Below are 27879 nucleotides of genomic sequence, written 5' to 3'. Positions count from 1 at the left end.
ATCCCAGAGTGCGCATTTGGCAGCATTCCCTTTCCTGGAATCTGGCCAGGCACTGCGGCTGTAACCGCAGCTCCCACCCGTCCCTGCTGCTTCCTGCAATGACGCAATGATCAGCCCTCCTCCTCCTCCAAGAGCGCCTGTGAACATCCTTTCCTGCTGCAGCTGACAGGTTTGAGTCCTGGGGCCATTCCCGTGTCTGCTCATTGCTCCTGCTGCAGGCTGCGGTTCCACGGTGAGTGCGTTTGTCTGTGCATCCATCCTTCCTTCCCTCCACGTGGAATGCTTGCAGACCTGTTCTGTGTGCATGTGTGCTTTTGCCTGTCTGTGCTTGCCATACCCTGGCAAAGGCTTGGAGGCTTCCGTGTCTCCGTCTGTGTTTGCTGCCCCAAACTGCCAGGCCACTTAGTTCAAATGGTACCTACACATTTGGGATCTCTAAGGTCGCGGACAGCAGGCTATGGTCCAAATTCAAAATGAGGCACATCCTCCATCATGATATCTGTAAATTCAATCTCTTACCCTGACAGAAAATAATGTTTTATAATGATAACAGGGATGTCTGAGCATTCTGTTATTGGAATCCTTAAACGCAGTTGTCAGTAAACCAGGATTTCTACTAAGAACAAAAAACCACAGCTTTAGTTTTGTATCGATTTAGCAACTCTCGGTTTCATCAAATAGGGGCTATTTGCCCAGGAATTCCTCTGACAAAGGTGTCCTCCAGAACTTGGAGGATTATCCAAGTACAGCTTGAAGGATGGATGACTAAAGACAGAAGTCTCTGAGAGCACCAGAGAGAGAGAGTGTGTGCTTCGTTTTTTCATATGAGTAAAGTGAGGAGAATTATACCTGTCCATCTGTTTGGTGGTGAGTGAAGTCCAAATCCCTGGTGTTGGGTTTGGACCTGCTGGCTTTCCTTCATTCCTTTTTTTTCCTTTGACTTTTCTCACTCTCTGCTTTTGCTCTGGGCAGATCCCAAACTTCCACGAAAAAATTACCTTGATTCCTGTGGAGTTGTTTGAGATTCCTGTGTGTTAAGAAAAAGGGGCCATTAACTCAGAAGGTCTGCCTGGGGCAGCGCTGGCCCAGAATAAAAGACTGCTGTTAATGCTGGGCTGAGTCAGGGTAGCAGGAGATGATTCTTCACCTGGGAACTAAAGAGACGTTCCTGATAGCCATTCCCTTGGAAATCCCACCCCAAGCAGGATCATCAAGGGTTCCTCCCAGCTCTCTTGGGTGTTCTGTTATCGTGCCTGGGAGGGAACTGCATAATCATGCATTGCATCCTCCCGGCTGCAAGGTTAGAAGGACACTTTTCCACCCTAAGCCCCGATTTTCTTAACAGTCATCACTTTAATCCTGGGGTAATGGGGTGGCTTTCCATTACTTTGGGTTCCATCTGCCCCAGTACTTGCAGAGCCATCACCTGCTGCGTACTCTGCCGGCTCCGCAGTGGGTCAAGCAGAGTGTAAGGGCCTGTGCCCCCGCACCCCTTGTCCCCAGCCTCCCTGCCACCCATGCGGGGAGCACCTGCCCCTTCCCTGGGCTTGTTCGCAGGGAGCGGGGCGCAGTTAAGGATGGCGCCTCTTCCCTGTGACCGAGGGAGTGGCAGCTAGGGCCGGTGCCCCGTGGCTCGGTGCTTCCCTTCATGCCCCTGCCTTGGCCGTCTCAGTGTCCGGCGTCTGTGCAGAGCTGCAGGTGCTGCACTTGTGCCCCGACCCTGCTGGGGTCCCGAGGTCTCCCATCCCCCTTACCCCGTCACAAGTGGCTCATGTCTCAGCGGTCCCCGGCACTGGCCACCCCCTGCGCCCCCTGCCCCTTTTGCTGCCTGGGCCCCTCTTACACTGCTGGGCCTGCAGCTCCCACAGGGCCACTGCTTTGGCTCCAAGCATCCCCGTGACAGCGCTGAGCACATTACCAACAACTGAACACACCACACGTTTTTCTTGCCTTTTGCTTGCCCTACACTGTGTTTCTTGGTCTGCATTAATACTTCAGCCGGCCTGGGACATCCAGATAATCCCTCCTCACATTCCCAACTCACCAGGAAAACCATCTGGGCCAAGTTTCTTGTGACTGCCCCCCATGGCCCTGTGCAGGGACCAGCCAGGCTCTCAGTCTGTATCTTCCTAATTATCCCGTTTCCAGAAAAGTATTTTTCACTGGGACTTTCTGTCTGTGCAAAATGTTTTGCCCCAGGAGCCAGGTGCTTGTTCACTATGATCCCAGTAAGAAAGACACACAAATTCTGCAAAGTATCATTTGAAATACATTTCTTAGAGCCGACATGATAAAGACAGTATAGATAATCTTACGTCCCCTCAGACGCTGGGAACCCGGGTTGTGCAGCATCAAATGGGCCTCCGGTCAGTACACAGCATATTACAATGCGCATGTTCCAGAGCTGGCTCTTACAGTGAGATGGCTGAAGTTATCCTGCAGCCATGGGATTTGTGCAGCCCAGCACAGGTCTGAAGGCCAAGCTGAATGTGCAGCATGGCACAGTCCTGTCCTGTGCCTCCTTGGGTTAACTGCTATGTGGACCACCAAGTCCTTAATGTACAATGGTGTCCCCATCAGGATCACTATAGCACAGAATGCACATCCCTCCTTCCCTGCCTCATTCTACCTCCCTTCACATTCCCCTCACTCCTCATTCATTCCTGTGCCCCATTCTCACCCCCTCTTTTTGTGCCCTCTGGCAAAAGCCTTGCATTGGTTTAGAACTTAATCTGAATATATCTCGTTTTAAATACCTACATTTCTATATAATAATCTTGAAGTGAATCCTACTCTTGTGATAAGCAGAAGAGGCTCTTGCTCTTATTTAAATTTAGGGATGAGATTTAGTTGTTGAAACACGAGTGTCTAGTATAATTTTAGATGTCCTGTCATTTCCAAGATAGACACGTGATGCCAATATACATAGCACAGGACCTATGGGAGACAGCTAGATAGGATTTCCCCACCTTTGCAAGAAACACTCAGCTGTTCTAGGGCTCCTCACTGCAAATGGCCCTCCTGTCCAATGTTTTGACAGTGGAGTTAAAGCTTTATTCAGTACTGGGAGACTTCCAGACCACTGACCTGTAGAAAGGCTTGTGGCTTTAGACGCCTCTCTTTATCTGCCTAATTGACAGATTAGTCACAAACCGGGCACCTTTTTATCACCCACTCCCTCACATTCCACACAACTGCATTTGCTCATCAATTCCTCCAACAACTTCCTGCCCCCCTCTTCCTTGGATGTGCATCCATGCATCCCAACTACAAATTCATTCATCCATTCCCCTCCCCAATTCCCCATACGTTCACTGTTTTCTGCCATTGACTCTTACTGCCACTAAATATAGCCCCCTCCAACTATCCAACTATGCCACTCTCCTCATACGAATTCATGCATTCTTCCACTCATCCTCCCAGACCGTTCTTCGCCTGCTCTATCTTTCTGCTTCTCTGCCTATTTCTTCCTCTGTCATCATTGGTACTGGTGTCTTCCAGGTGCAATTATCACTCAGGCCCAAACGCATCCCGTGCCTTGTGTCTCAGACTTTGACACATCGTTGCGCCCACCTTCCCTGTGCTCCAATCTGATTTAAGCACCGCCACCCCACTGAACCGATAGGCATTTTTGACACCTGCAACTCCCATCCGACGCCTGTCTCCTACTAATCTGCTACCAGGTTGGTGACAGAGGGGCAAAAAGGATCCTGAGGTGGGATGTGAAGAAGCAAAGAGTCATCTTGTCCCATGTATGCGGGGGTAGCTCCGTACCTTGGAGCAAGGCAAGATGGAGGTGCCCTTTTTTTTTTCCCACAAGGTCCTCATAGCTCACTTCATGCTCTTTCCCACACAGAAGCTGTCTTCAACTAAAGAGTTAAGATGAGGAAAAGTGGCATCCTGAGCAAAAGGTATATGTATAGAGGTGAGTTGGGGCCATAAAGGTGGCATCTGTGAGCAGTGGGGAAGATTTTATCTGGGAGAGCAACGTGGGAAGCAACTGATTTCTTGGGTCATTGACAAGGAGGCATACCTCACCATGTACTGGGAACTCAGGAGCAGGGCCTGTAGTCAGCCTTCACTTTTTCTGGACGACATAGTAAAAGATGTTTTTGTAAGTGTGATTTTGTAAGTGCTGAAGGCTTTCCAGGGAAACCATCACAAAGTGAGGGGATGATGCAGAAGAGACGTCTGGCACTATGGGATGGGGGGGCAACACTCCTCAGTGCTAGGATATTGCATCACCTCTACTGTGGTGCTAAATCATCCACTACTGAATTGTGTTGTGATACCTAGGTACATCACTTGATTGGTGAGTTGCATTGTTCCCTCCAGGTGAACTCTACCATCTTCTGTATACCATCCCCTTCCAAGACATTACAACAACTCCTGTGAAGGTCTTATACCTTCCTTTGCTAACTGTCCCTCTGTTCCTACTACAATGTTATGCCATTCTTGACTAAGACACTACTCCAACGCATTTTGCCATCAGGTTTGACACACCACTGATGCCAAACCTTGCCCTAATACGAGATGCTCTTCATCTCAAACTGCGTGCAAAGGTATGGAGAAGGTTGCCTTTCCATGGGCTGCTGTCATAACAGGAAGACAGATCATCAAATTTGCATGTGCATATTGTTGGCCTCAAATAAAACATATGCTACAGGTATGACAGGTGAGGAAGCGAGGTCATCAAGAAACATCTCCACTGCTGACAATGAAAAGGAGATGAAGTAACTTCCTGTGACTGTACCTCTGATGCCATGCTAAGTGCCCTTGGTATGGTCCCCCCTTCCCTTCCAGTAGTCCAAAATGAGTAGTATATCTACTTAAGTTGAAAATCAAGATAATCTCTTTGGAGCATTAGTCTCAAAGCAGGTGACAGCACCTGCTCCTATCTCTGAGATATGGTCTGAAGGTTTGAGGAGCTGCAGGGCACCTCCTGCAGTTTGCATGAAGCTCTATTGTGGGACTGTCACACTCTATGTGCTGGGGGACAGACAGACTCCTCTCAATGCCATGGAAGGCCTGAACTAAGATGAAGCACAACGCATTTAGGTGATCTGAGGGCACAGTTGTTGTGTGTTGGACAGAAAGGGGCTTAGAAAGATGGGAAACACGTTGACAGCCTCAGGGACTTTTTATTACTATTTGTCAGCTTCTGCAACTGGCATTTCTGTGGCAGGTTTGGACACGAAATTTTTTCCCATTACAAGCAGACACCTCAAATTTAAAGTTTCCTACGTGCAGCCAGGGAATCTGACAGCTGTTGTGTCTTCCTCAGGCTTATTCCAGAGGGGAATATGGTTCTTTTCTTCCTATTCTGAAATGGAGCTGGAAAGTGTGACAGTAAATGTAACCATCCAGGACTTTGTGGCTGATGTGGTGTCTGAGCTGTTTTTCCGCAATACGCACCAAGTCCCTAAGGAGACCATGTTCGTATTTCCTGTGGACTCTGATACTGTTGTACACACCTTCTACGCTACCATGGGGGACACTCGCATTGAAGCAATGCTCTGGGAGAAGGAGGAGGTATTGGGACTGTGGTGAGAGGGGGTCAGCAGATTGGGATGAAGGGTGGAGGTGAGAGAATGGAATCCTGTGGAGGCCTGTGACACAATTTTCTCCCTCTGTGGCAGGCCCAGCAGCTGTGCAGAGCCACTTCAGGCATGGAGAATTTAGGATACCTGCAGAACCAGTGGGATCTTTGGGGTCCTGTGTTCGCTTGTTTCTTGGGGACCCTGCCTCCTAACAGCGAAGTGACCATCAGCCTGTGCTATGTCCAGGAGCTGCCAATGCAGCCTGATGGAGCTGCTCAGTTTTGCTGGCCACACGAGCTCTTCCCCCGGACAAACTACATTAGTGAGTGATCACCCAGGTGCATCCCCTAAGGAGGAACACATCACTGCCCAGCACCCCTCCTGGAGGGGACCCCTATATCTGCACACGTGCCTCAGTGAGAAAATCTGAATATTCCCCCTTGCACTTCATAGTCAGGAACTCCACAGGTCTCCCCATGTATCCCACAGGAAGAGATCCCCACAGATACCTATACAAACCAGTGTCTACAGATTCACCACCACCACCCCCCAACTAAGCACCACAGTGAGGGACATCTCAGAAGCTGCATTTTCCCCCTACCAATGACAAACTGTGCTCCACCATAGCTGTCTGCTGCCCTAGGGTCTCTTCTTTCATCTTCTCACACCTCTTTCTTTCTGCAGGATGGCATTCTTCTGAGGAGGAGACAGAATCTGAAAACCTGCACTTCAGCATCTGTCTGAATTCAGCCCGTGGTGTGTCCCATATAGCCATTAACAGCAGCTACACTCCTCTGCAATACACGACTCCAGATCAAACATCTGCTGTGGTACGGCCCTGCCAGATGCTAGAATATCAAAGGGGAAGAGGATGGAAGGGTCTGCAACCTGCTGATGTTCCTTAGGACTCCTCAGTCCTTTTATTTGTTTCTCTTTCCTCTCCACACCCTGCTTGTCCTCAGGTATCCTTGAAATGTCCACCCTGTATGCAGGCTGATCTGAACGTGCTGGTGTATTACAGAGGGTCTCACACACTCAGCGCAGTGGTGGAGAGGAGAGATCCCAAAGCCCCACCTGGTGAGTGAGGAGGGTGGAAGTGAGCATTAGAGAGAGGCTGTCAGGGAGCCTGGGAGTCTCTGAGGGGCTTTTCAGGCAATAGGTCAAAGCTGAGGGCTATGTGGAGGACAAAAGCAAAGAGACAGAGAAGAAAACTCCAACCTAAAAGTCCTCCTTGTTTCCCCCCACACACTCCAGGCTCTCTGCTGGGAGACCCTGTGGTGATGGTGACACTGATGCCCAGTATTCCTGAGGTCGAGCCCAGTCCAGGCCATCTGGGGGAATTTCTCTTTCTCATGGACTGCAGCCTCTTCCAGGATGCACAGGTACCACCGGAGGAGGTCATCAGGGAGAATTTTCCACGCTGGTCATGCCCAGCTGGTGGGGTTAGAGGCAAGCTACTTCACGTAGCCAGATGTTCTGCCAAGTTTCCCCATCTGAGCTCTGCTCATCCCTCCGTCTGTCTCCAGAACACCCTGCTCTTCCTCCTCAAGAGTTTGCCTCTGGGCTGTTACTTCAACATCTACAGTTTTGGGGCCACTTTCAAAGCCTTCTATCTGTGAGTTGCGGGTGATGATGGGGCAGGGCCAAGGGGTAAGTACAGTATGACTTTTCGAAGTGAAACTATGGGACAAGCTCTTGCTAGAGGGTAGTTATGGGGCAGGATATGTTGGGAGCAGTGAGGGGGTAAGTCCTCTTTTCAGGGTGCTTCTGTAGCACTGGTAATGAGGTAGGGCTTTTCTAGGGAGTGGCCATGTGAGGGTAGCTGTGGGCCAGGTTCTCTCCCCTCTGACACTCCAGGTGCCATCCCACAGGCAGAGTGTGGAATACACGCAGGAAAGCATGGACAATGCAGTGGGGCGCATCTCCTCCATCTGCCCTGATCTGGGGGGCTGTGACCTGTTGGGCCTTCTAAGGTTTATCTACAGCACTCCTCTCCTTCATGGGCACGCCCGCCAGGTATCAGGGGCCAAGTGGTTATGGGGAGGGGAATGAGTGTAAACAATGGGGTAAAGGTAGACGTCAGGGCTCAGGGTGAGATAGTCTGCTGCTGTTTGCACTGGGAGTTGGCATGGCGGGGGGGTGTCCTCATGGCAGAAAGTGACACCATCTTTGGTGTGGGCAGTGTGGGAGGGCTTCTGTGGAATTTGCCTGCACTTGAGGAAGGTGGATTTTCCTTGTGGGGTGCCCCTTTGTGCAAAGAGGTGGCCTGGTGTTAATGAAAGGAGACAAACAATCTCTTTTCCTGCTTCAAGGCCAGTGGGTGTGAGAGGGTAAGGGAGCAAACTGGGAAGGCTTCCTGCATTTTAGAAGGGCGTTTTTCCTCTACGGGGGTGCCCAGCCCTGTCAATCTTTGTTTCCCCTCCTCTCTCCCTCAGCTTTTCATCTTCATTCAAAGGAAGATCTCCAGTGAAGAGGAAGCTGTCATGGCTGAGGTCTACCGTTACCGGGACCACCACCGGTAATGGGGGAGCCCTGTTCCTGTCCCTTAACATACTAATTCACAACCTTCCCCTCCCCTTGACTGTCAGAGTGCTTCAAACGTTCTCTCAGATCCTAGCTTGCCACAGATATTCTCTTTACCTTGGTGGAACTTCAGCAAGGACACCCCCACATGTTTTCCTTACCTCACAAAGAATGCCTGTACTTTTCATCTAGTGAGTCTCCTGTCCCAAACTTTCCCTGCTCTTCTCACCACTTTTCCTCTTCCCTCTCAGCCTGCAATACCTTAACATTCTCTTTGGGCCCAAAACACATTCCCATGATCTCCCTGTCCAGCAGGTAATGTTTCTCACCCCGAAGTGAATGGGGAAACTCCGAGTCAATTCCATTTCTGTTATGTACTATTACCGGTACAGGCTGGGGCTGACCTGCTGGAGAGCAGCTCGGTGGAAGGAGACCTGGGAGTCCTGGTGGACAACAGGATGACCATGAGCCAGCAATGTGCCCTTGTGGACAAAAAGGCCAATGGCATCCTGGGGTGCATTAAAAAGAGCGTGGCCAGCAGGTCAAGGGAGGTCATCCTCCCCCTCTACTCTGCCCTGGTGAGGCCACACCTGGAGTACTGTTACTGTGTCCATTTCTGGGCTCCCCGCTTCAAGAAGGACAGGGAACTGCTGGAGAGGTTACAGCAAAGGGCTACCGAGATGATTAGGGGACTGGAACACCTCTCTGATGAAGAAAGGCTGAGGGACTTGGGTCTTTTTAGTCTGGAAAAAAGAAGGCTGAGGGGGGATCTTATCAATGCTTATAAATACTGAAAGGGTAGGTGTCAGGAGGATGGGACCAGGCTCTTTTCAGTGTTGCCCAGTGACAGGACAAGCAGTAATGGGCACAAACTTGGACGTAGGAAGTTCCATCTCAACATGAGGAAAAACTTCTTTGCTGTGAGGGTGGCAGAGGCCTGGCACAGGCTGCCCAGAGAGGTGGTGGAGTCTCCGTCTCTGGAGACGTTCAAAACCCGCCTGGACACATTCCTGTGCAACCTGCTCTAGGTGACCCTGCTGTAGCAGGGGGGCTGGACTAGATGAAATCCAGGGGTCCCTTCGAACCCCTATCATTCTGTGATTCTGTAATTCTGTGATTAGAAGTATTCTTACCTCTCCAGATTTTGTCCTTTGTACCACTCTTGTCCTTCATACCTCTCACCTTTGTCCCATCTCTAACGTCCTCCTTTTTCCTGTACAGGTGTTTCTGTTTTCCTACTAACCGATGTGACAGCTTCAACCTTTCCCAGGCCATGGCCCTGGAGACCAAAGGTGAATGTGTGTGCATCCACTCTAGGATGGACATGACATCCGAGGTAATGACCCAGGTACCCCTCTGCTCTATTCAATACCTCCCATGGCTCTCCTAGACATGGAAGGCAATCTAGATACCACCATCCATTCAAACTCAGAGATCCACCTCCAACTTCTCCCCCCGCCCCAGAACTGGGAGTGAACCTGAGTGATCTGTGCTCTCTTCTTCCCCTTACCAGGCAGTGAAATGCTTACAGAGGGCATTGCAGCCTCTGGCAAGTGGGATCTCACTACACTGGGAACTTCCACCTGGCCTGGAGGTGTCAATGATCAGAAAAGCTCCTGACATGATCTTCCAGGGACATAAGAGCTCCATCTATGCCCAGATCCATGGGCAAACACAGGTGAGATTGATCCAGGAACGATATGCACTGGGGCAGGGCTTTCTGGAAAGTAAAGGACCCACTGCCTGTTTCATCTTCCCAGCACTCAGAGTCGTTCACCTCCACTATACCTGAGAGACACCATGATAGGGCTCTTCTGACCCCCCTTCTTTCCCTCAGAGACACCACTGCTGCTGCTCCAACCATGGACATCTACTACATTAATAGATCAGGCTACCTAGGTAGCCAGGCTGCCTGTGCCTTGCAGATGAATATTTCTGTCTGACTCTTTCCCCTGTGTCGCCAGGATCCAAAAGTGGGTGAGGGAGCTGTGACCCTTCAGTACCACGTGGGCAGCCAGTCCTTTGATTACACGCTCAGATTCTCACTGTCCCCATCAGCAGACAACAGGTGAGAGGGTAACACACTTGCCCATGAGTTCTGGAAGAGGGACAGCAGGTGTCCCTCTTCCTTCCCGCTTGCATCCTTCCTGCTGTAGCCTGAGGTGGGAAGAGGATCTGGGCATTCAGTGCTCCCCTGTTGTCCCCTCTGCCCTGACCTCGGGAGATGACCTGTGTGACCATTGCCCCGCTGCTCCCTCCTCTTTACTCCACGTGTCCTGCGCCCCTCTCCAAGGTGAAGCCAAGGACTAACTCCCTGCCCCTGCAGGCTACCTGTGCACCGCATGGCCATGATGCACCTGCTGTGGAAACTGGCCTGGGAAGGGACAAGCAGGACAGAGAAGGATATCTGGCACAATGCAGTTAAGTCCAGCCTCAGCCTGGGGGTCTTGTCCCCCTTCACATCCATTGTGGCAGTACGCATGAAACAGAGGGATGCCTGGCACCACGGTAAGGCCAGAAGCAGTGGGGACAGGACTGGGAGGGGAAAGTGGGGCTTGTTGGTCTGATGCCTCCTCACCATCTGCAGCCCTCTATCCTGTGGACCTGACCACCCTTTTGGCTATCTCTAGTACCTCTGGATCTAACCCCCATCTCCTTGCTTCTCTCCCCAGATTCTTTGCCTCCAGACTCCTCAATGTTTTTCTCTCCCTCTTGCAACCTGGTTCCCTGCCAGCTGCTCTGGTTAAGTAGCTTCAGGCCTGCGTTGTTCAAGTCCACCAAGTTTTGGATGGTCCAGAAGTGCCAGTTCTTGCTTGACATACTTGATCGCAAAACCCCGGACACTGAGGCACTCACTCAGCTTTCAGCAACCTGTAAAGGTAAGGAGAAACTTCTCAGCCAGGCATTCTCAAAATGTATTGGTCTAGGGTTGAACTCCCCTTTCAGCATTTATCTTCTCACCAGACTTCTTGATTGTCATTGTGCTGGGGACAGATGGAGTGACAGACTAAGCAAACTCCTACATCTCAATTCTGGGCTGGAAATTGAGAATCAAATGCCTTATTACTTTTCTGAAGTAACCTTATTCTTGTCTTCAGCTATCCTTAACTCCATACCCAAACACTAAGTTCGTCACAAAATATCTGCATGAATCTTTAGCTTTATCCTCATACAGTTCAGCAAAAATGAGCCAGCTAGCGCAGCGTTTGCACAGCAGTTTCCGTACTTCCTTTTCTTCCAGCCTTCTGCTTGTCCAGGTCTCATCTTCTGATCTCCAAGGATCACCTGCTGGGAACTTCTTGTGATTTCTGTTGACGAGTGTTAGCTTCTGTAGACTTGTACTTCAGTCATCTCTAACGATCGGCTTCTGCTGACTGTTTCCACATCAGGGAGTGTGTCTGCTTACTGTTTTCAAGAAACTTCTCACAGTGGGAGAAGGTGTCAAGCACTTTTTCAGCTGGTGTTGCAATATATCAGGTAGGCAAGAACTTACAGCTAGTTAACAGAGACATAGCAGTTGTCTCAGCAGTTAGTGCAGCAGGGATGCAGAGGGGTCCATCAGCTGTTCAATCCTGCGTGGGGCTGAGTGAAGCTTGTGCAGCATGCGACACAACACCCTCTCCAGCACTAACTGGTGCATTTACCCTTGGTACATTGGAAGCCTCAGGCCAGACAGACCATAAAAGTAAGATAGTGCTGCCTAGGTCTTGAACTGAAGAGAGAAGAAGCTGGTGTTTCACCCTGGGGCTGGGGCAGAAGTGCCCTCCTCTATTGGAGGTATGTTGTGGTCAAGGCTCGGACTTGCTAACTGGAGGAGCTAGAAGGAAGAAGTAAGCACACTGCACACTGTCAGGGTGAATGAAGAGGAGATTGTCCTGTTTTTTATGGAAAGTCTGCAGAGAAAAAAGCCTGAGTTATGTGAAGCAAGGAGGATGGAAGATCTGGAGGATGTAGTGAAAAGAGGGAAAGGTACCTTGTGGCTTCTGACAGTAGGGGGAAGGCTTCTGCTCAACCTGCAGACCTACAGCTTCAGAGTAGGTATAGTGCCTGGGCACTGGTGAGGACAAACAAGGCCTGTCAGGAGAGGCATCCAGAGCCAGCTGAGCCTGAACCTAGTGTCCAAGCAGAGGGGAAAGGCATGTCATAGTTACTGGAAATTGTCTCCTGCAGGGGATGGACACATATATCTCACATATAACCTCACACTTCCGGATGCTCATCAGAGGCCAGGACTGAAGAATCTGCAGAGACTGCCAAGGCTATTACCCATTGCTGCTCTTCTCTGTGGACAGCAATGGCACTAACAGGGATAACCTGGAGCATATCATGTGCAATTATGGAACCCTGTGGGAGAGGGTGAAGGGCATGGGAGCCCACATGGTGTTCTTCAGTTCTTCCAGTGAAAGAGAAAGGATTGGTAGAAATTGACTCATCCTACAGGTCAATTGGATGCATAGCTGGTGTCACATGCAGGACTTTTACTACCATGACTGCAGGACCCTCTCTGAGGAACAAGTGTTACTGAAAAGGAACAGGATTGGTCTGACCACGTGGAACAAAAGTGCCCTTGCAAACAGGCTTGCAAACCTAGCAAGGAGGACTGTAAAGCAGGTTTGTTGAGGAAGGGCTACAGTAACCTGAAGAAAAGTGGGGGCACAAGGGGTTGAGAAGATGTGTTTACGGGACAGGAAGACAGGGAAGCCTCTCATACTTCCCTGGCACCTCTGGCACCTCTCCTATGAAGACAGGCTGAGAGAATTGGGGTTGTTCAGCCTGGAGAAGAGAAGGCTCGAGGGACACCTTTTACTGGCCTTCCAGTATTGGAAGTGTGCCTACAAGAAAGATGGAGAGGGACTTTTTACAAGGGTATGTAGTGATAAGACGAGGGGTAATGGCTTCAAATTGGAAGAGGGTAGATTTAGATTAGATATCAGGAAGAAATTTTTCACTATGAGGGTGACGAGATACTGGCACAGGTTGCCCAGAGAAGTTGTGGAGGTCTGATCCCTGGAAATGTTCAAGGCCAGGCTGGACGGGACCTCTAGTGGGAGGTGTCCCTGCCCATGGCAAGGGCGTTAGAACTGGGTGATCTTTAAGGTCCCTTCCAACCTAAACCATTCTATGATTCTATGGTTCAGGTAGTTACAGAGAGCGACAAGGTCTCCCCGTCAGCCTCCTTTTCTCCAGACTAAACAACCCTAGTTCCCACAGCCGCTCCTCATAAGGCTTGTGCTCCAGACCCCTCACCAGCTTTGTTGCCCTCCTCTGGACATGCTCCGCTCCAGCACCTCAGTGTCTTTATTGTACTGAGGGGCCTGAAACTGAACACAGTATTCAAGGTGTGGCCTCTCTGGTGCCGAGTACAGGGGGATGATCCTACTCACCACACTGTTCCTGATACAGGCCTGGATGCTGTTAGCATTCTTGTCCACCTGGGCACACTGCTGGCTCATACTCAGTCGGCAGTCGACCAACACCCCCAGGTCCTTTTCCACCGGGCAGCTTTCCAGCCACTCTTCCCCAAGCCTGTAGCACTGCATGGGGGAAGGAGTAACATTAGTGATGCTCATGGGAGGAATTAAGGGTGTTCAGAGGGAATTATGCTGAGTGAACTAGAGCTTATAGGGCAGATTTTTAGTATGCTTATGAAGGACTGGGAAAATCTGTGGATGCTCTGGGAGGGATGCTTGTGGAGGACTAGAAAAGATTGGGAAAGCACAGAGACGATGGCGTATATCTATTAAGTGTATCTGGAGAAGGCAGAATTTAAGGTTATGAGCTGTTGCCTGTCTCATATGAGCTACGTGGAAGTTTTTGTCTTCCAGACCAGAAGCCTCCTCCTGAAGAGCAGCCAATGGAAGAACCAACAGCATTTAAAATGAGTTGGGACTGGACAATCTCACCACTGTCAACAAGACTGTGCGACTTCTCTAGGCTTAGGGTAGTGGTGGCACTCCAGAAAGCAAATGGCTCCTGGGCCCTCACCACAGCTCTGGCCTCTGCCCTGGGACTCAGCAAGGCTGATGTTGAGCTACAAAGGCCCAGTGCGGTAAGCAGATCAAGGGCAGGAGTGAGGCACTGTCATGAGCTGAACCTTCCTCTGCTCCAAGTTTCCAGTCTAAGCTGAACCGAGAGGAAGAGATCAAAGCAGTTGGGATATAGAGCCTCTTTGCTTGTGGAAGCGGGGTATGGGGGCTGTGGGGCAGAATCCGCAGAGACACCTGGGAACTTTCCCTGTGAGGATTTCAGAAGCTTAGGGATTTTCTGTGTACATGTGGAGGTCTTACTTTTTAAATGTGCTGGTTTAGGTTTGATCTTTCTTTTTCTTTCTTCCACCTGATTGTTCTGGTTTCCCCCACAGGATGTGCAGCCAACTGTCTGGGCAACAGTTTTGGCTTTAGTCTGGTTGCATCAGTATAAATGGAAAGTGTCTTGGTCAGAGATTCTGGAGACCAAAGCGCGTAGCTGGCTGCGGGACCAAGCTGGTAAGAAGATTTTATTGGGAGGAGTCACGCTTTGGGCCTTCCCCACCAAATCTACAGCTGACAGCTGTTGACCCATGTCCTTCTTTCCCAGTGCTCTTGCATGGCTATTTGTCAATACACAGCCTTTCCTCACTGAGTTGTTGTCACCCTCTACTTTTCCTCTCTGCTTACAGAGGTTCAGCTGGATGCATGTCTGGAGGCAGCAAATTCCCTGCTAGGCTGCTTTGTGGAGCCCACCATCTTCAGGATTCGAACTTACCCTGTTACTGCGGGCGGGCAACAAGCTGTGTAGGAACACAGCCAGAACAGCTGACCCAAACTAGCCCAAGGCATATTCTGTAGCATTAACATCATGCCCTTGTGGGAGTGACTGAGTGAATGGCTGCGTGGGTGCTCAGATGCTGCATGGGGCCAACCCACTGCAGCTGACTTGTTCACACATATGCTCTCCACCATAATATGCGAGTTTCCACTGGGCTCTGAAAAATAGCCCTAAATACATACACTAAACTTTGCTTCATTTTTCCACATTCTGATTTTCTCTGAGGTTTACCCACACAGTCATCTGCTGAAAATACCAGATCGCAGGGAGAAAAGTCGTGCTCAGATACAACAGAAAAACACCTTCTACACGAATCAAGCTATCTATCTATCTGTCTATGTATGTACTTTTTTTCTGCCTTTTATAGAAATGTAAGATCAATATTATTTGGTTTTGCATATTCACTCATCCCCACAAGCTAGAGGATTTTTTTTTGTTTTGTTTTGTTTATTTTTAAAGGGGTCAAATATAGGGGTGGATTTCACCGTATCACTGTAGGGCCTACCGTAGGTGCCCAGTGCCATTTCTGCTGTTCTGAGGTATCTGAAACACCTGCCAGATAGGAGCTAGGATATAAAGGACTGATTTTCTGAGGTGGCAGGTGGAGAGTGAATGGAATACCATGTGTCATGGGATTCAGTTGCCTATATATGGTTGTTCTAGGATTTTCAAGTGTATTTGGTTTACATGGCAAGGTTTCAGTAGCAGTGGGTTTGCAGGGGTGACCTCTGTGGTAAAAGGCTGCCCCATGCCAGTCACAGAGCATTCCAAAACAGACCCACTGCTGGCCAAAGATGAGCCAATCAGCAAAGCTGGTGGCGTCCCTATAAAAGCATATTTAAAAAAAGATAAAAAATGCCACACAGCCAGAGAAGGAGGGGGGAAAAAAAATGAGAATAGCAGTGCAAACACCAAGATAAGAGGGGAAGGAGGAGGCATTTCCCTAAAGTCCATGGTAGAGCAGATATTCATGCTGCAGCCCATGGAGGGCCCCATGCAGATGGATGTTTACTAAAGGACTTGCAGACCATGGAGAGGACCCATGCTGGAGCAGAAGAAATGTGTAAGGAGGAAAGCGCATCAAAGAGAAAATGCTATGTGTTGATCACAGCTCCCTGTGTTCCATCCCCCCTGTACAGATGGCAGGGGCATGGGGTAGAGGAGAAGGCAGGAGCTAAGGAGTGAAACTGAACCTGGGAATATGGGGACAGGGGGGAAGAGTGGTTATGTTTTTGGTTTTGTTTCTCAGCATCCTATTCTATTTTTAATTGTCAATAAATTATATTAATCTTGCCCAAGACAAGTCTGTTTTGCCTGTGATGGTAATTGCCAAGCAATCTGCCTGTCTTTTTCTTGACCCTCATTAGTTCATCTTATTTTTCTCCTGCTGTCTTATTGAGAAAGACGAATGAGAGAATAGCTGTATGGGCATCTGGCAGCTAGCCAAGGTCAAACCCTAAGAAAAAAAAATCATCATATTTTAACAGTGGTTACTTTTCTACATCTACACTTTTTATACTGATTGTTGGGGAAGTTGAATCTCACACTTAAGATTAGATCAAATTTACCCCATATGCATGGATGGTTACAGTATCCCAGAAATCCCCCAAAATATTAACACAAAGTTGATTTTCTACCCCACAACCTTTTGATGGCTTCCTGGACCTCCTTATTTCTCAAGCTGTATATAAGAGGATTAGGATCACAGTTTTATAGCAGGTGGAGAACGCTTAATTCAGATATAGGGAAATACTGGTAGGTAGTAATACACACATGATAGCAAGAATCCCATAAAAAGTAGTGACCACAGTGAGGGGATATGAACTAGTACAAATGGTTTTCTGCAGCCCCATTTTGGCCACCAAAAATCAAATTCAGCTTCAATACAATGATCACCAGGGTGACTGCAAAGGCAGTAATTCAGAAAAGAGCTTTGAGCGCTGAAAAAATATTCCGGTTCATTATAGCTGTATAATGAAGAGGTTTACAGATAGCTAAATAGCAATCACACAGCATCATGACTAATCGAAGACATTCAGTTCCTCCCAAGGAGACAAACATATAACTGTGCAGTATAGTCCCTGAAAGAGAGGCTTCTCCTCTGTGAGGAAATTGGTTAGCATCCAAGGAACAGTACTGTCTGTATAGCAGGTCTCACAGAAGGAAAGACTACTCAAGAAAAAATAAATGGGGTTGTGGAGGCTTTAGTCAGCATATATGGCAAGAGGGAGAAGAGTGTTCCCAGAAATGACTACAAGTCAAAAAAGCAAGAGCAATACAGAGTGCCGTCTGGTTAAAATCCCAGTGGACTGAATTCTGTCACAGAAGTTCTGTTCCTTGGGTCAGCATGTAGAAGGGATCAGGAGGACAGAGACAATGTCATACAAATGAAAACTGTAGGAACTTAGGGAGAATTACTACAATGACTTCACTCCAACCTTGGCGAGAGTCTGACATTAAGCAAACTAGATTTATCTTCCTCACTAAGACAGCATCACTGTGTCATCGTTTAACCCCAGCCAGCAACTAAGCACCACACAGCCAGTAACTCACTTCCCCCTGCAGTAGAATGGGAGAGAGAATCAGAAGTACAAAAGTGAGAAAGCCCGTGGATTGAGATAAAAACAGTTTAATATGTAAAGCAAAAGCTGTGCACGCAAGCAAAACACACCACGGAATTCAGTCACTGCTTCCCATTGGCAGGCAGTTGTTCAGCCATCCCAAGGAAAGCAGTGCTCCATCACACATAATTGTTCCTCGGGAAGTCAAACACCATCACCTAGACGTGTCCCCCCCCCTTCCTTCTTCTTACCCAGCTTTATACGCTGACCATGACATCATATGGTATGGAATATACCTTTGTTCAGTTGGGGTCAGCTGTCCCAGCTGTGTCCCCCTCAGCTTCTTGTGCACCCCCCAGCCTACTCACTGGTGGGGTGGTGTGAGAGGCAGAAAAGACCTTGACACTGTATAAGTACTGCTCAGCCAGAACTAAAACATCCCTGTGTTATCAACACTGTTTTCAGCAAAAAACCAAAACATAGCCCCATACTAGCTACTATAAAGAAAACTAACTCTACCCCAGCCAAAACCAGCAGACACCGGAGACGATTTATCCTCCTTCATGCACAGATTCTTATCATTCAATTCAGAATTGGCCTTTGAATGGTAGCGCCTGGACTTTTCAATAGACAAACTACACTAGAGTAAATTTCCCCTATTCGGTTATGTTTAGCCATTTAAATAATTTTCCAAAAATGTCACAGAATCATGTAACAATTAGGTGGGAAGGGAACTCTTGAGTTCATCTAGTCCAATCTCCCCCTGCTCAAGCAGTGTCAGGTAGAACAGGTTCCAAGAATGTGTTCAGTCAGGTTTTGAATATCTCCACAGATGAAAATTCCACATCGTCTTTGGGCCACCTGCTTCCACTGTTCGACTACCCCTACAGTAAAAATGGTTTTTGTTGTGTTCAGCAAGTCACTGTAAGAAAGGTAATACTCCATTTTTATTTTATTTTTGTTAAGATTACTACTAAACTCAAAGCTCATATTCCTGAAACTCTCCTATTGTTATTTGCTTGCATTTCATTTGCCCTTTCTCACTCCCTTTGATACTAACAAGCAAATTAAACAGGGCTTGCCTCAGGATGGACATCAATATCTGATTTTCCATCTCTACAAACTTTTTAGATTTGGAAATTTGCCTTAAAAAAGTTCAAATACAATGATTCTGACTGTAGGTACTGGTGTTTTCATTTGCAACCATGTAGCGTTATCAGAATTGCTGAAAAATTTCCTTATTTTTTTCCTACTCCGTTCAGGACAAAAATCTCAGTATGTATCGTTTGAGAATGTTTTCATAAAGAAGAAATAAGTCACCCTGAAAGTGACACTGGAAGTCAAATCCACAAAACCTCTTTTTTTCCCCCCCCGTAGAACTAGCAACATAAAATATGCCTAGATGCATGTCTTAGATGGTGAACAGGGATGGAATTCACAGTAAGTACTTTTTTCATTAATTTCATTTTTTCATTTTCATATAGTGAGTGTAACATACTGAAAACACTTGAAGAGAAAAAAAAATGCATCCCTTGCCACTTCATAGGTTAGCTAGGTTTCACTTTTCTTTATTCAAGAAAGTTACATTTTACTTCAGCTTACTGTGTGTCTTTTATTTCAAAAAGACAGCATTCCCCAGCCTACCAACATTAGAATGGTGTGGTCATATGCGTGCTAAGATCACCACCTGCAGTTTCCCTCCAAACAGTAGAAGGCATTGGAATTTGAATGCACTTGAAATGCATTTCAAATTTCAAACTCAATTTGAAAGCATTGAATTTGGATGTCAGAGCTACCAGATCCTGATGAAGAGAATATGACCAGAAAATAAGCCTCCACTCAGGGCTAGGGCAGCAATGGTATCAGGGGAGATACGAACGATACAAGAGGTATCTCATGTCACTGGAAAGTCACTTGGACTTTGAGGAAAAATAACTAAAAGCTACTTGAGCATGCAATTGCCAAGTATACGGTGTGTTCTTACATCATAAAGAAATAAAAAAATGTAAGTGTGCAGGGAAGACAGAGTTGATTTGAGGTAATTGCCTGGCATTTATTTAAGGAATCACCCTGCAGTCCTTTGACAGCTGGTGCTCTTCTTGACATTCAGGAGAGATTTCTTGGGCTTCCCTGTAAAACCCTTTGTTTCTGAAAGACTCTGGCTGCAGCTCAGCAGTCCTCATCAGAGAAGCAGACGCATCTTCAATAAAAGCAGAAGTAGTTGAGCTACTGAGGAATCTTTCTTGCTTCTGGCTGAATGCTTTACTGGCTGAATGGCAGAGCTCGGAGGGTTGTGATCAGTGGTGCAGACTCTAGTTGGAGGCCTGTAACTAGCAGCGTTCCCCAGGGGTCAGTACTGGGCCCTGTCTTGTTCAATATATTCATCAATGACCTGGATGAAGGGATAGAGAGCACCCTCAGCAAGTTTGCTGATGACACAAAGCTGGGAGGGGTGGCTGACACAGCAGAAGGCTGTGCTGCCATTCAGTGAGACCTAGACAGGCTGGAGAGTTGGGCGGAGAGAAACCTTATGAAATTCAACGAGGGCAAGTGTAGGGTGCTGCACCCGTGGGGGAATAACCCCACACACCAGTTAGGGGCTGACCTGCTGGAGAGCAGCTCGGTGGAAGGAGACCTGGGAGTCCTGGTGGACAACAGGATGACCATGAGCCAGCAATGTGCCCTTGTGGACAAAAAAGGCCAATGGCATCCTCAGGTGCATCAAGGAGAGTGTGGCCAGCAGGTCGAGGGAGGTCATCCTCCCCCTCTACTCTGCCGTGGTGAGGCCACATCTGGAGTACTGTGTCCACTTGTGGGCTCCCTGGTTCAAGAAAGCCAGGAAACTACTGGAAAGAGTCCAGCAGAGGGTTATGAAGATGATCAAGGGAATGGAGCACCTCTCTTATGAGGAAAGGCTGAGAGACCTGGGTCTGTTTAGCCTGGAGAAGAGAAGACTGAGAGGGGGTCTCATTAATCCTTATAAATACCTAAAGGGTGGGTATCAAGTGGATGGGGTCAGATTCTTCTCAGTGGTGCCTGGTGACAGGACACGGGGCAATGGACACAAGCTAAAACACAGGAAATTTCACCTAAACATGAGGAAAAACTTCTTTACTTTGTGGGTAACAGAGCACTGTAACAAGCTGCCCAGAGAGGTTGTGGAGTCTCTGCCTCTGGAGGCATTCTTGTCCAGCCTGCTCTAGGTGAACCTGCTTGTCCCTTCTAGGTGAACCTCGTTCACCTCTAGGTCCCTTTGAACCCCTACAATTCTGTGATTCTCTGATTCTCTCCTTCCATCCCTCTCAATGCACATTTCACATCTGAACTCCTGATTCAGCCGATAGGCAAAAACACCACAAGGGAATCAAGAATTTCTGTGTTCAAGAATAAAAGCAAAGATGTTTGGTGATAACTGAAAGTATTTCTGGTTCATCCTTGCTGACTAGATAATGCTGCTACCAGAAACAGAGTGCAGAAATCAACCTAATATCATGGAGTCTTGATATTTGAGTATCCTTGCATTTGAGTACCTTGCTGAATAACGGGTTTCCTTTTCCTGTTTTTCCTCATCATTTACAGGGTTTCTGTGGATGGAAACATCCTTATGTTTCCTAGTTGTAACTGATCAGCACCTTTAAGCATCAATGTACCTTTTTCTAGGGAAGCTGTTGTCCTTGAAGACTGATTATACCTTCACCATCCTGCCTAGGATGCTGGCCAGCTTCCTGACAGGGGTAGGAGAATGTCTGCTAGTGGCTGCCTTGCACAAACGTTCTTCTTTCATTCATTGGGAGCTATTGAATGTTACCTTCTGGCAGCAGTGTCTTGTGATTGATATTTGGCAACAGGCAAGCCGTTACATTACACAAACTGGATAAACCACAAGTCCCTGCCTTGGCTTGGATGTGTTTCCTGGATAAAAGTGTTATGGTATTGCTATAACGTCATTGGTGTCTGCACTAAGTCTTCTCTCATGAAATCCCACCTGGAGTACTGCATCCAGCTTTGAGGTCCCCAGTAAAAGAAAGACATGGACCTGTTAGAGCACGTCCAGAAGACTGCAACAAAAATGATCTAAGGGGTGGAACACCTCTCCTATGAAGAAAGGCTGAGGCAGTTAGGGCTGTTCAACCTGAGAAAAGTGTAATCCGGGGAGACCTTATTGCAGCCATTCAATTTATAAAGGGAGCTTATAAAATAGATGGAGAGCAACTTTTCCCCAGGGCCTGGAGTGACAGGACAAGGGGCAACGGTTTTAAAGTGAAAGAGGCTAGATTTAGATTGAATATAAGGCAGACGTTTTTTACAATGAGGGTAGTGAGACACTGGAACGGGCTGCCCAGAGAAGTTGTGGGTGCCCCAGCCTTGGAAGTGTTCAAAGGCAGGTTGGAAAGGTCTTTCAGCAACCTAATCTAGTGGAAGGTGGCCCTGCCCATGGCAGGGGGATTGGACCAGAAGACCTTACAATGTCCCTTCCAACACAAACCATTCTCTGTTTCTGTGATTATATGAACCTTCTGTGTCCCTAACGAAAGAGAAGACTTCTCTGATTTCAGCCCTGTGGCAAAACTTAGGTGCAGTGACACCTAATCACTGGCTAGTCCAGCTTTATCTTCACTAGTGATCACATTTACTCACACACCAACACTTCTTTCCATTGCTGGCACCACTGACTGCTGTCCACACATATTCACACAGAAGAGCGAGACCCTTGCCGTAAAATAGTTGAAGGTGGATTTCAAGAAGGAAATAAGACAAACTGCAGTGATCAGGGGCAGGGCATGATCAGACAAGCATCCCAAGCAAGCAGCCCCTGCTTACCTGTGAATGGATCCTTTTATTCCCTTGTGCATCTATTTTTCACACCTGTTGCTTCCCATGTCACTAAATCCCCCCTTTTTCTCACCTTTGGTTCCTCCCCTAAACATCCCATAAGATGTACTGTCGAATCCCAAAATGCTCTTCCCCTGGGGAAAGCGGGGGGGAACTGTCCTTCCCGCATAATGTGTCCCACACCCGTATGCACCAACCACCCGTTAGTTGCAAAGGTGAGCTCCTTGGAGTCACCTGGAGAGCTCCTCCTGGTGACCCATCTTGATGGATTTCATGCCTGGAGAATGGAGTTCATGACTTTTCAGGGACAGACCCAGGAGGAGCCTGGACAAGGTATTCATTCCTCAGGAGTCAGTTTCAGTCCTGAGTTGGAAGGAACCCATGAGTCCAACTCCTGACTCCACACAGAGCAACCTAAACGTTAATCCATATACCTAACAGTGTTGTCGTAGAATCATAGAATGGTTTAGGTTGGAAGGGACCTTAAATATCATCCAGTTCTAACCCCCCTGCCACGGGCAGGGACATCTCCCACTAGACCAGGTTGCTCAAAACCCCAGCCAGCCAGTCATCTTGAACACTTCCAGGAATGGGGCATCCACAGCTTCTCTGGGCAACCTCTTCCTGTGGCTCACCACCCTCATAGTGAGGGTTATCTATTCCTGTTATCTAATCTATATCTACCCTCGTTCAGTTTTAAGTCATTACCCCTTGTTCTATCACTACATGGCCTTGTAAAATGTCCCTTTCTGTCTTTCTTGTAGGCCCCCTTCAGATACTGGAAAGCCATTATAAGGTCTCCCCAAAGCCTTCTCTTCTGCAGGCTCAACCCCTCCCAAATCTTTCAGCTTGTCTTCATAGGAAAGCTGCTCTAACCCTCTGACCATCTTGTGGCCTTTCTCTGGACCCACTCCAACAGGCCCATGTTATGCTGGGGGCTCCATAGCTTGTCCAAGCGCTTCTTGAACACTGACAGTTTTGGGACCATGTCCATTTCCTCAGGGAGCTTGTTTCAGTGGTCGGATACTTTCTCAGTGAAGAACTTTTTCTTAATATCCAATCTGAACTTCCCCTAATGCAGCTTTAGGGCATTCCCTCATGTCCTATCACCAGAAAAGAGATCAGCACCAACCTCTCTGCTTCCCTTCATGAGGATATTGTAGACAGCAATGAGGTCATCCCTCAGTCACCTCTTCTCTAAACTGAACAAACCTAGTATCCTCAGACACTCCTCATAAGTCCTGCCCTCTAGTCCTTTCACCATCTTTGTTGCCCTCCTTTGGACATATTCTAATATTTTTATATCTTTCTTATATTGTGAAGCTCAAAAGTGCACACAGTACTTGAGGTGAGACTGCCCCAAGGCTGAGTAGAGTGAAGTCATTCCTGCACCTGTATGGAAGTAGAACATAACAGAAAGCCAACACGAGAGACATGCTTTTTAGAAACAGCAACCGCAAGCCTAATACAGCACCCTGCAGAGTTTAAAATGTAGCTTTTTGGTCACTTGAATCACGCCTCCACACTCCCTGCATAGTCAAAGACAGTAAATGAGTATTTCTTCTAATGGGGTTATCTGATTTGAAAGCAAAAGTAGGATTCAGTGTTTAGAATCACACAGAAAACCTTGGGAATTTCCAACAATTTAAAATGATTAAGCTGCTCAAAATAAGGCTGCAGTCATTCCATTTTGTGAGCATTTGGGCGTGAGGGTAGGACGAGGTGGAAGGCAGTGATAATTTGCTTTGAGAAAGGAAGATGTGCAATTATACTGGTAGTTTAGACGACTTACAGAGCAGATGTGAACAGTCATTTATTTAGACGTAAAGTGATGATAAAACAGATGCACATCTTGCACTGTAGTCATAATAGTACTTTATGTACTTGACACAATAAAGAAACAACAAACATTCCAGTTGTGACACAACCAAATGGACACCACCAAAACACCTCTCTGGATTTCTCATCATGTTTGCAAATAAATGTCTTGACCTCTTGGGCAGTCCCTCACACACACACTTAGATGCGTCTCTTTTCCACATCAGCCTGGTTATAAATGATACTTCACATAATATATGAATAATATATAATAATTATATTTCATCTCCATGACGAAAACCCAGTGCAACGTACTTTTTTCCCAGAAATACGTCTAGGTAGGAACAAGAGTCCCAACACGTCTGCAGTGATTCTATGTGGAGCTTTCAGAGTATTTCTTCTAACCCAAGCAAGAGTTGCTACTATTATCTTTCATGAAGTGTGACTCATCAGCCTTCTGTAGTGAGATCCTGGTGCCTAAATGGAGACAGAAAGTGCCAATTGGTGTTTGTCTTGGTCTTGGTATTTCACATCCTGGACTCCACTTTTCAGAAAGTGGCAGGTAACCTACAATCTCATGCAAACGTATCAGCAACCTTAAGGCATCTCAAAACACACTAAACACACACGTTTAAGCTTCTGACTCCCACTGTAGGATGGGAAGAAAAAGTCAGAATGAATTCCTGTGACCTCTTGTAAACATCCCGTGTAAGGATGAACTGCAAATCTCTCTCTCTCATTGCCCAACCTCTCCTCTGCTAATTAAAGGAGGGCAACATGATTAGTCTGGATCTAAATGGGCAATTTTAGATGTTAAAATTAAGTTAGATAAGTCCATACTTAGACCTTCTAGGACCCCACTTTTCTTCTCAGGCAATGATTCGCCCATCTCCAGAAGATGATTCATCCTGGTGCTGTGGTGCACATGCAATCTCAGAGAGAGAAACAGTCTATGGTTTCTCATTATTTTTTCCATTTGGAAATGCCTGCAAAATAAACTTTTTTATTGAACTTGTTGCAGTAGGAGTAAATACAAAGCAAAATGCTCAAACTTTACTGAATTCATATGATATTTCTTCTATTTTATATTAACGGCATTACTGTTATTACCTTGAATTGAAATGGCAAACCTAACACGTTGTTTCTTTTGGATGCGTTTCTAAGATGTGAAGCCTCTGGTCCTCTGAAATGGAGATTCTTTGTGAATGACTCAGTAATGAACAATTTGAAACACTAGAAATGCTGTTGTGCTGTCTAGGTATGAAAGATGCAGTCGCTGCAGTCTCCTTATACCTTCATGTCAGGATTAACTTAAAGCAGTAGATACAAACCAATTTACCTCAGGAAGAGCTGTGTACGCCTGGCTCACAGCTCCGCTGTAGGGATATGATCAATACTGCAAGAAAACAGCCTACTAATGTCTTCCTCCAGACTTGTGGGAGTAGCACTCTGGAGGCCTGCATAGGAGCTCAGAAGCACAAAGACAAAGCTAATCCGTGGTGTATTTTTCAACTGCAAAGTCAAAACGGACAACTTGCTAATAGAATGCTTTTCATATAATGGAAATCCAACTATGGTCTCAGGTAAAAAAACTAGATGTACACACAGTAGGATGTCGATTCATAGTACACTGGGTGGCAACCAGACTTGACTGTCTTGTCATTGTAAGAAAAGGAAGAATTGCTTCTCGACATGTTAATATCAGCTCATGGCTAAATTGTAAAGAAATTCTTGGGAGGGGGTTGGTTTGGGTCTTTTTTTTGATTTTTTTTCGTCTTGGATCACTGAATTTCATTTTGATTCTCTTTGTTTTCAGAATTCTGTCTGATGCTGTAACACAAGGAAATGGCTGGCATTTTCTGCACTGCCCTAGTGTAAAAAAAACCAGAATTGGTACACATAGCAAAGGATGCCTGGGATCCTGTCCCTTCCCAGGGAATGCGTTGGATTTGCAAGCTCTCTGACATGTCTTGATACCCTAGATACTTTTGTTAAGCAACAGAATATCATGTTTACTTCAAGACAGCTCTTCTCCTGGAGGAGCTGGTAAATCATGGCATAGACAAGTGTTCTCTTCGCTGGGGTAAAAACTGGCTGGATGGCCGTGCCCAGAGAGTCGTGATTAATGGGGTGAAATCCTCTTGGTGGCCCGTCACCATTGGTGTCTCTCAGGGCTCGGTTTAGGGGCAAGTTTTGTTTAATATCTTTATGAATGATCTGGATGAGGGGATTGAGTGCACCCTCAGTAACTTTGCAGACGACACCAAACTAGGTGGGAGTGTTGATCTGCTTCAGGGTAGGAAGGCTCTACAGAGGGACCTGGACAGGCTGGATCAATGGACCAAGGCCAACTGTATGAGGTTTAATAAGGCCAAGTGCCGGGTCCTGCATTTCCGTCATGACAACCCCAAGTAATGCTACAGGCTTGGGGAAGACTTTTGGCACTCCAGGGCATGCTCTAGTGGCAGAGATTGTAGGTTGGTTGGTTGTGGGGTTTTTTTTTTTTTTTTTGGTGTGTGTGTGGTTGGACTCGATGATCTCAAAGGTCCTTTCCAACCATGAATATTCTATGATTCTATGATTCTAAGAGTGGCTAGAAAGCTGCCCAGCAGAAAAGGACGTGGGGTTGCTGGTGGACGGCCAGCTTAACATGAGCCAGCAGTGTGCCCAGGTGGCCAAGAAGGCCAACAGCATTCTGGCTTGTATCAGGAATAGCGTGGCCAGCAGGAGCAGGGAAGTGATGGTGCCTCTGTACTCGGCACCGGTGAGGCCTCACCTCAAGTGCTGTGTTCAGTTCTGGGCCCCTCTGTACAAGAGGGACATTGAGGTGCTGGATTGTGTCCAGAGGAGAGCTACCAGGCTGGTGAGGGGTTTGGAGACCAGGGCATATGAGGAGAGGCTGAGGGAGCTGGGCATGTTTAGCTTGGAGAAGAGGAGGCTGAGGGGAGACCTCATTGCCCTCTACAACTACCTGAAAGGAGGTTGTAGAGAGGTGGGTGTTGGCCTCTTCTCCCAGAGGAGAGGTCTCTGAAGGAAATGGTCTGAAGTTGTGGCAGGGGAGGTTTAGATTAGATATTAGGAGGAATTACTTTACTGAAAGAGTGGTCAGGCACTGGAACAGCCTGCCCAGGGAGGTGGTTGAGTCACCATCCCTAGAGGTATTTAAGAAACATCTAGATTTGGCGCTTCAGGGCATGCTCTAGTGACAGAGATTTTAGGGTTTTTTTTTTTTGTGTGTGTGAATGGTTGGACTCGATGATTTCAAAGGTCCTTTCCAACCATGAAGAACCATATGATTCTATGACATTAATAAATAAAGAATTAAATAAAAGAGGTTCAGGCTATGTGTAAAAAAAACCTTCTTCACCATGAGAACAGCGAAGCATCAGAGTCAGTTGCCCAGAGAGGCTGTGACATGAACCCCTCACCAAACCACAGGTTGGGGTTTGTAAGAACAAAACCAGCAAACGACACAAGCTGAAAGCAGGCTGAGGTTTCCTGTTTCAGCTCCAAACTTCATATATATAGATTGCCATTCTGTACCTGTCACCTGCCTGGCCTGGCCATAACAACTGTTTTGGCTCTTCAGAACAGTGGTAGAAGATGCTGCTTCTCCTTCTGCTCGCAAGTGCTTTTCTCCTTGTCCCATGGGCTGGGGTTGGTGAGTACAGACAGACGGGGTGTAGAGGAGGACGTACAAGGGCAGAAATGGGCACTGAATAGGAAATATGTCTGGTGCCTGCCTTGTCTTTTCTCATATCTCTACTCTCTACTCTACTCATATCGCTCAGCTCAGA

General features: G+C 47.3%; 1 protein-coding gene across 7 annotated transcripts; it reads left to right on the top strand.

The window, feature by feature from the left end:
• The first annotated feature begins 100 nt into the window (after positions 1-100).
• Positions 101-16173, top strand: LOC141732522 (von Willebrand factor A domain-containing protein 5A-like). Of its 7 annotated transcripts, none has more exons than XR_012584127.1 (19): positions 101-232; positions 3857-3925; positions 5285-5532; positions 5640-5862; positions 6225-6370; positions 6503-6617; positions 6795-6922; positions 7067-7155; positions 7412-7556; positions 7976-8058; positions 9285-9399; positions 9577-9741; positions 10028-10131; positions 10390-10571; positions 10736-10942; positions 11305-11540; positions 13889-14112; positions 14425-14548; positions 14722-16173. XR_012584127.1 is itself a non-coding variant. In XM_074561627.1 (18 exons), the coding sequence occupies exons 2-18, from the start codon at positions 3883-3885 to the stop codon at positions 14838-14840; spliced, it is 2460 nt and encodes an 819-aa protein (XP_074417728.1). In that variant the 5' UTR covers positions 101-232; positions 3857-3882; the 3' UTR covers positions 14841-16173. The 7 variants fall into 7 exon arrangements, 5 of the variants coding, with proteins under 5 accessions (XP_074417728.1, XP_074417729.1, XP_074417730.1 ...); XR_012584128.1 differs by having other exon boundaries at positions 164-232; positions 3860-3925; XM_074561627.1 differs by lacking the exon at positions 11305-11540.
• The last annotated feature ends 11706 nt before the right edge of the window (positions 16174-27879 follow it).

Source organism: Larus michahellis, chromosome 18, assembly GCF_964199755.1.
Source record: "Larus michahellis chromosome 18, bLarMic1.1, whole genome shotgun sequence".
Taxonomy (NCBI): domain Eukaryota; kingdom Metazoa; phylum Chordata; class Aves; order Charadriiformes; family Laridae; genus Larus; species Larus michahellis.
Note: the sequence above shows the minus strand (reverse complement) of the source record. Positions and strands in the feature narration are given on the sequence as shown.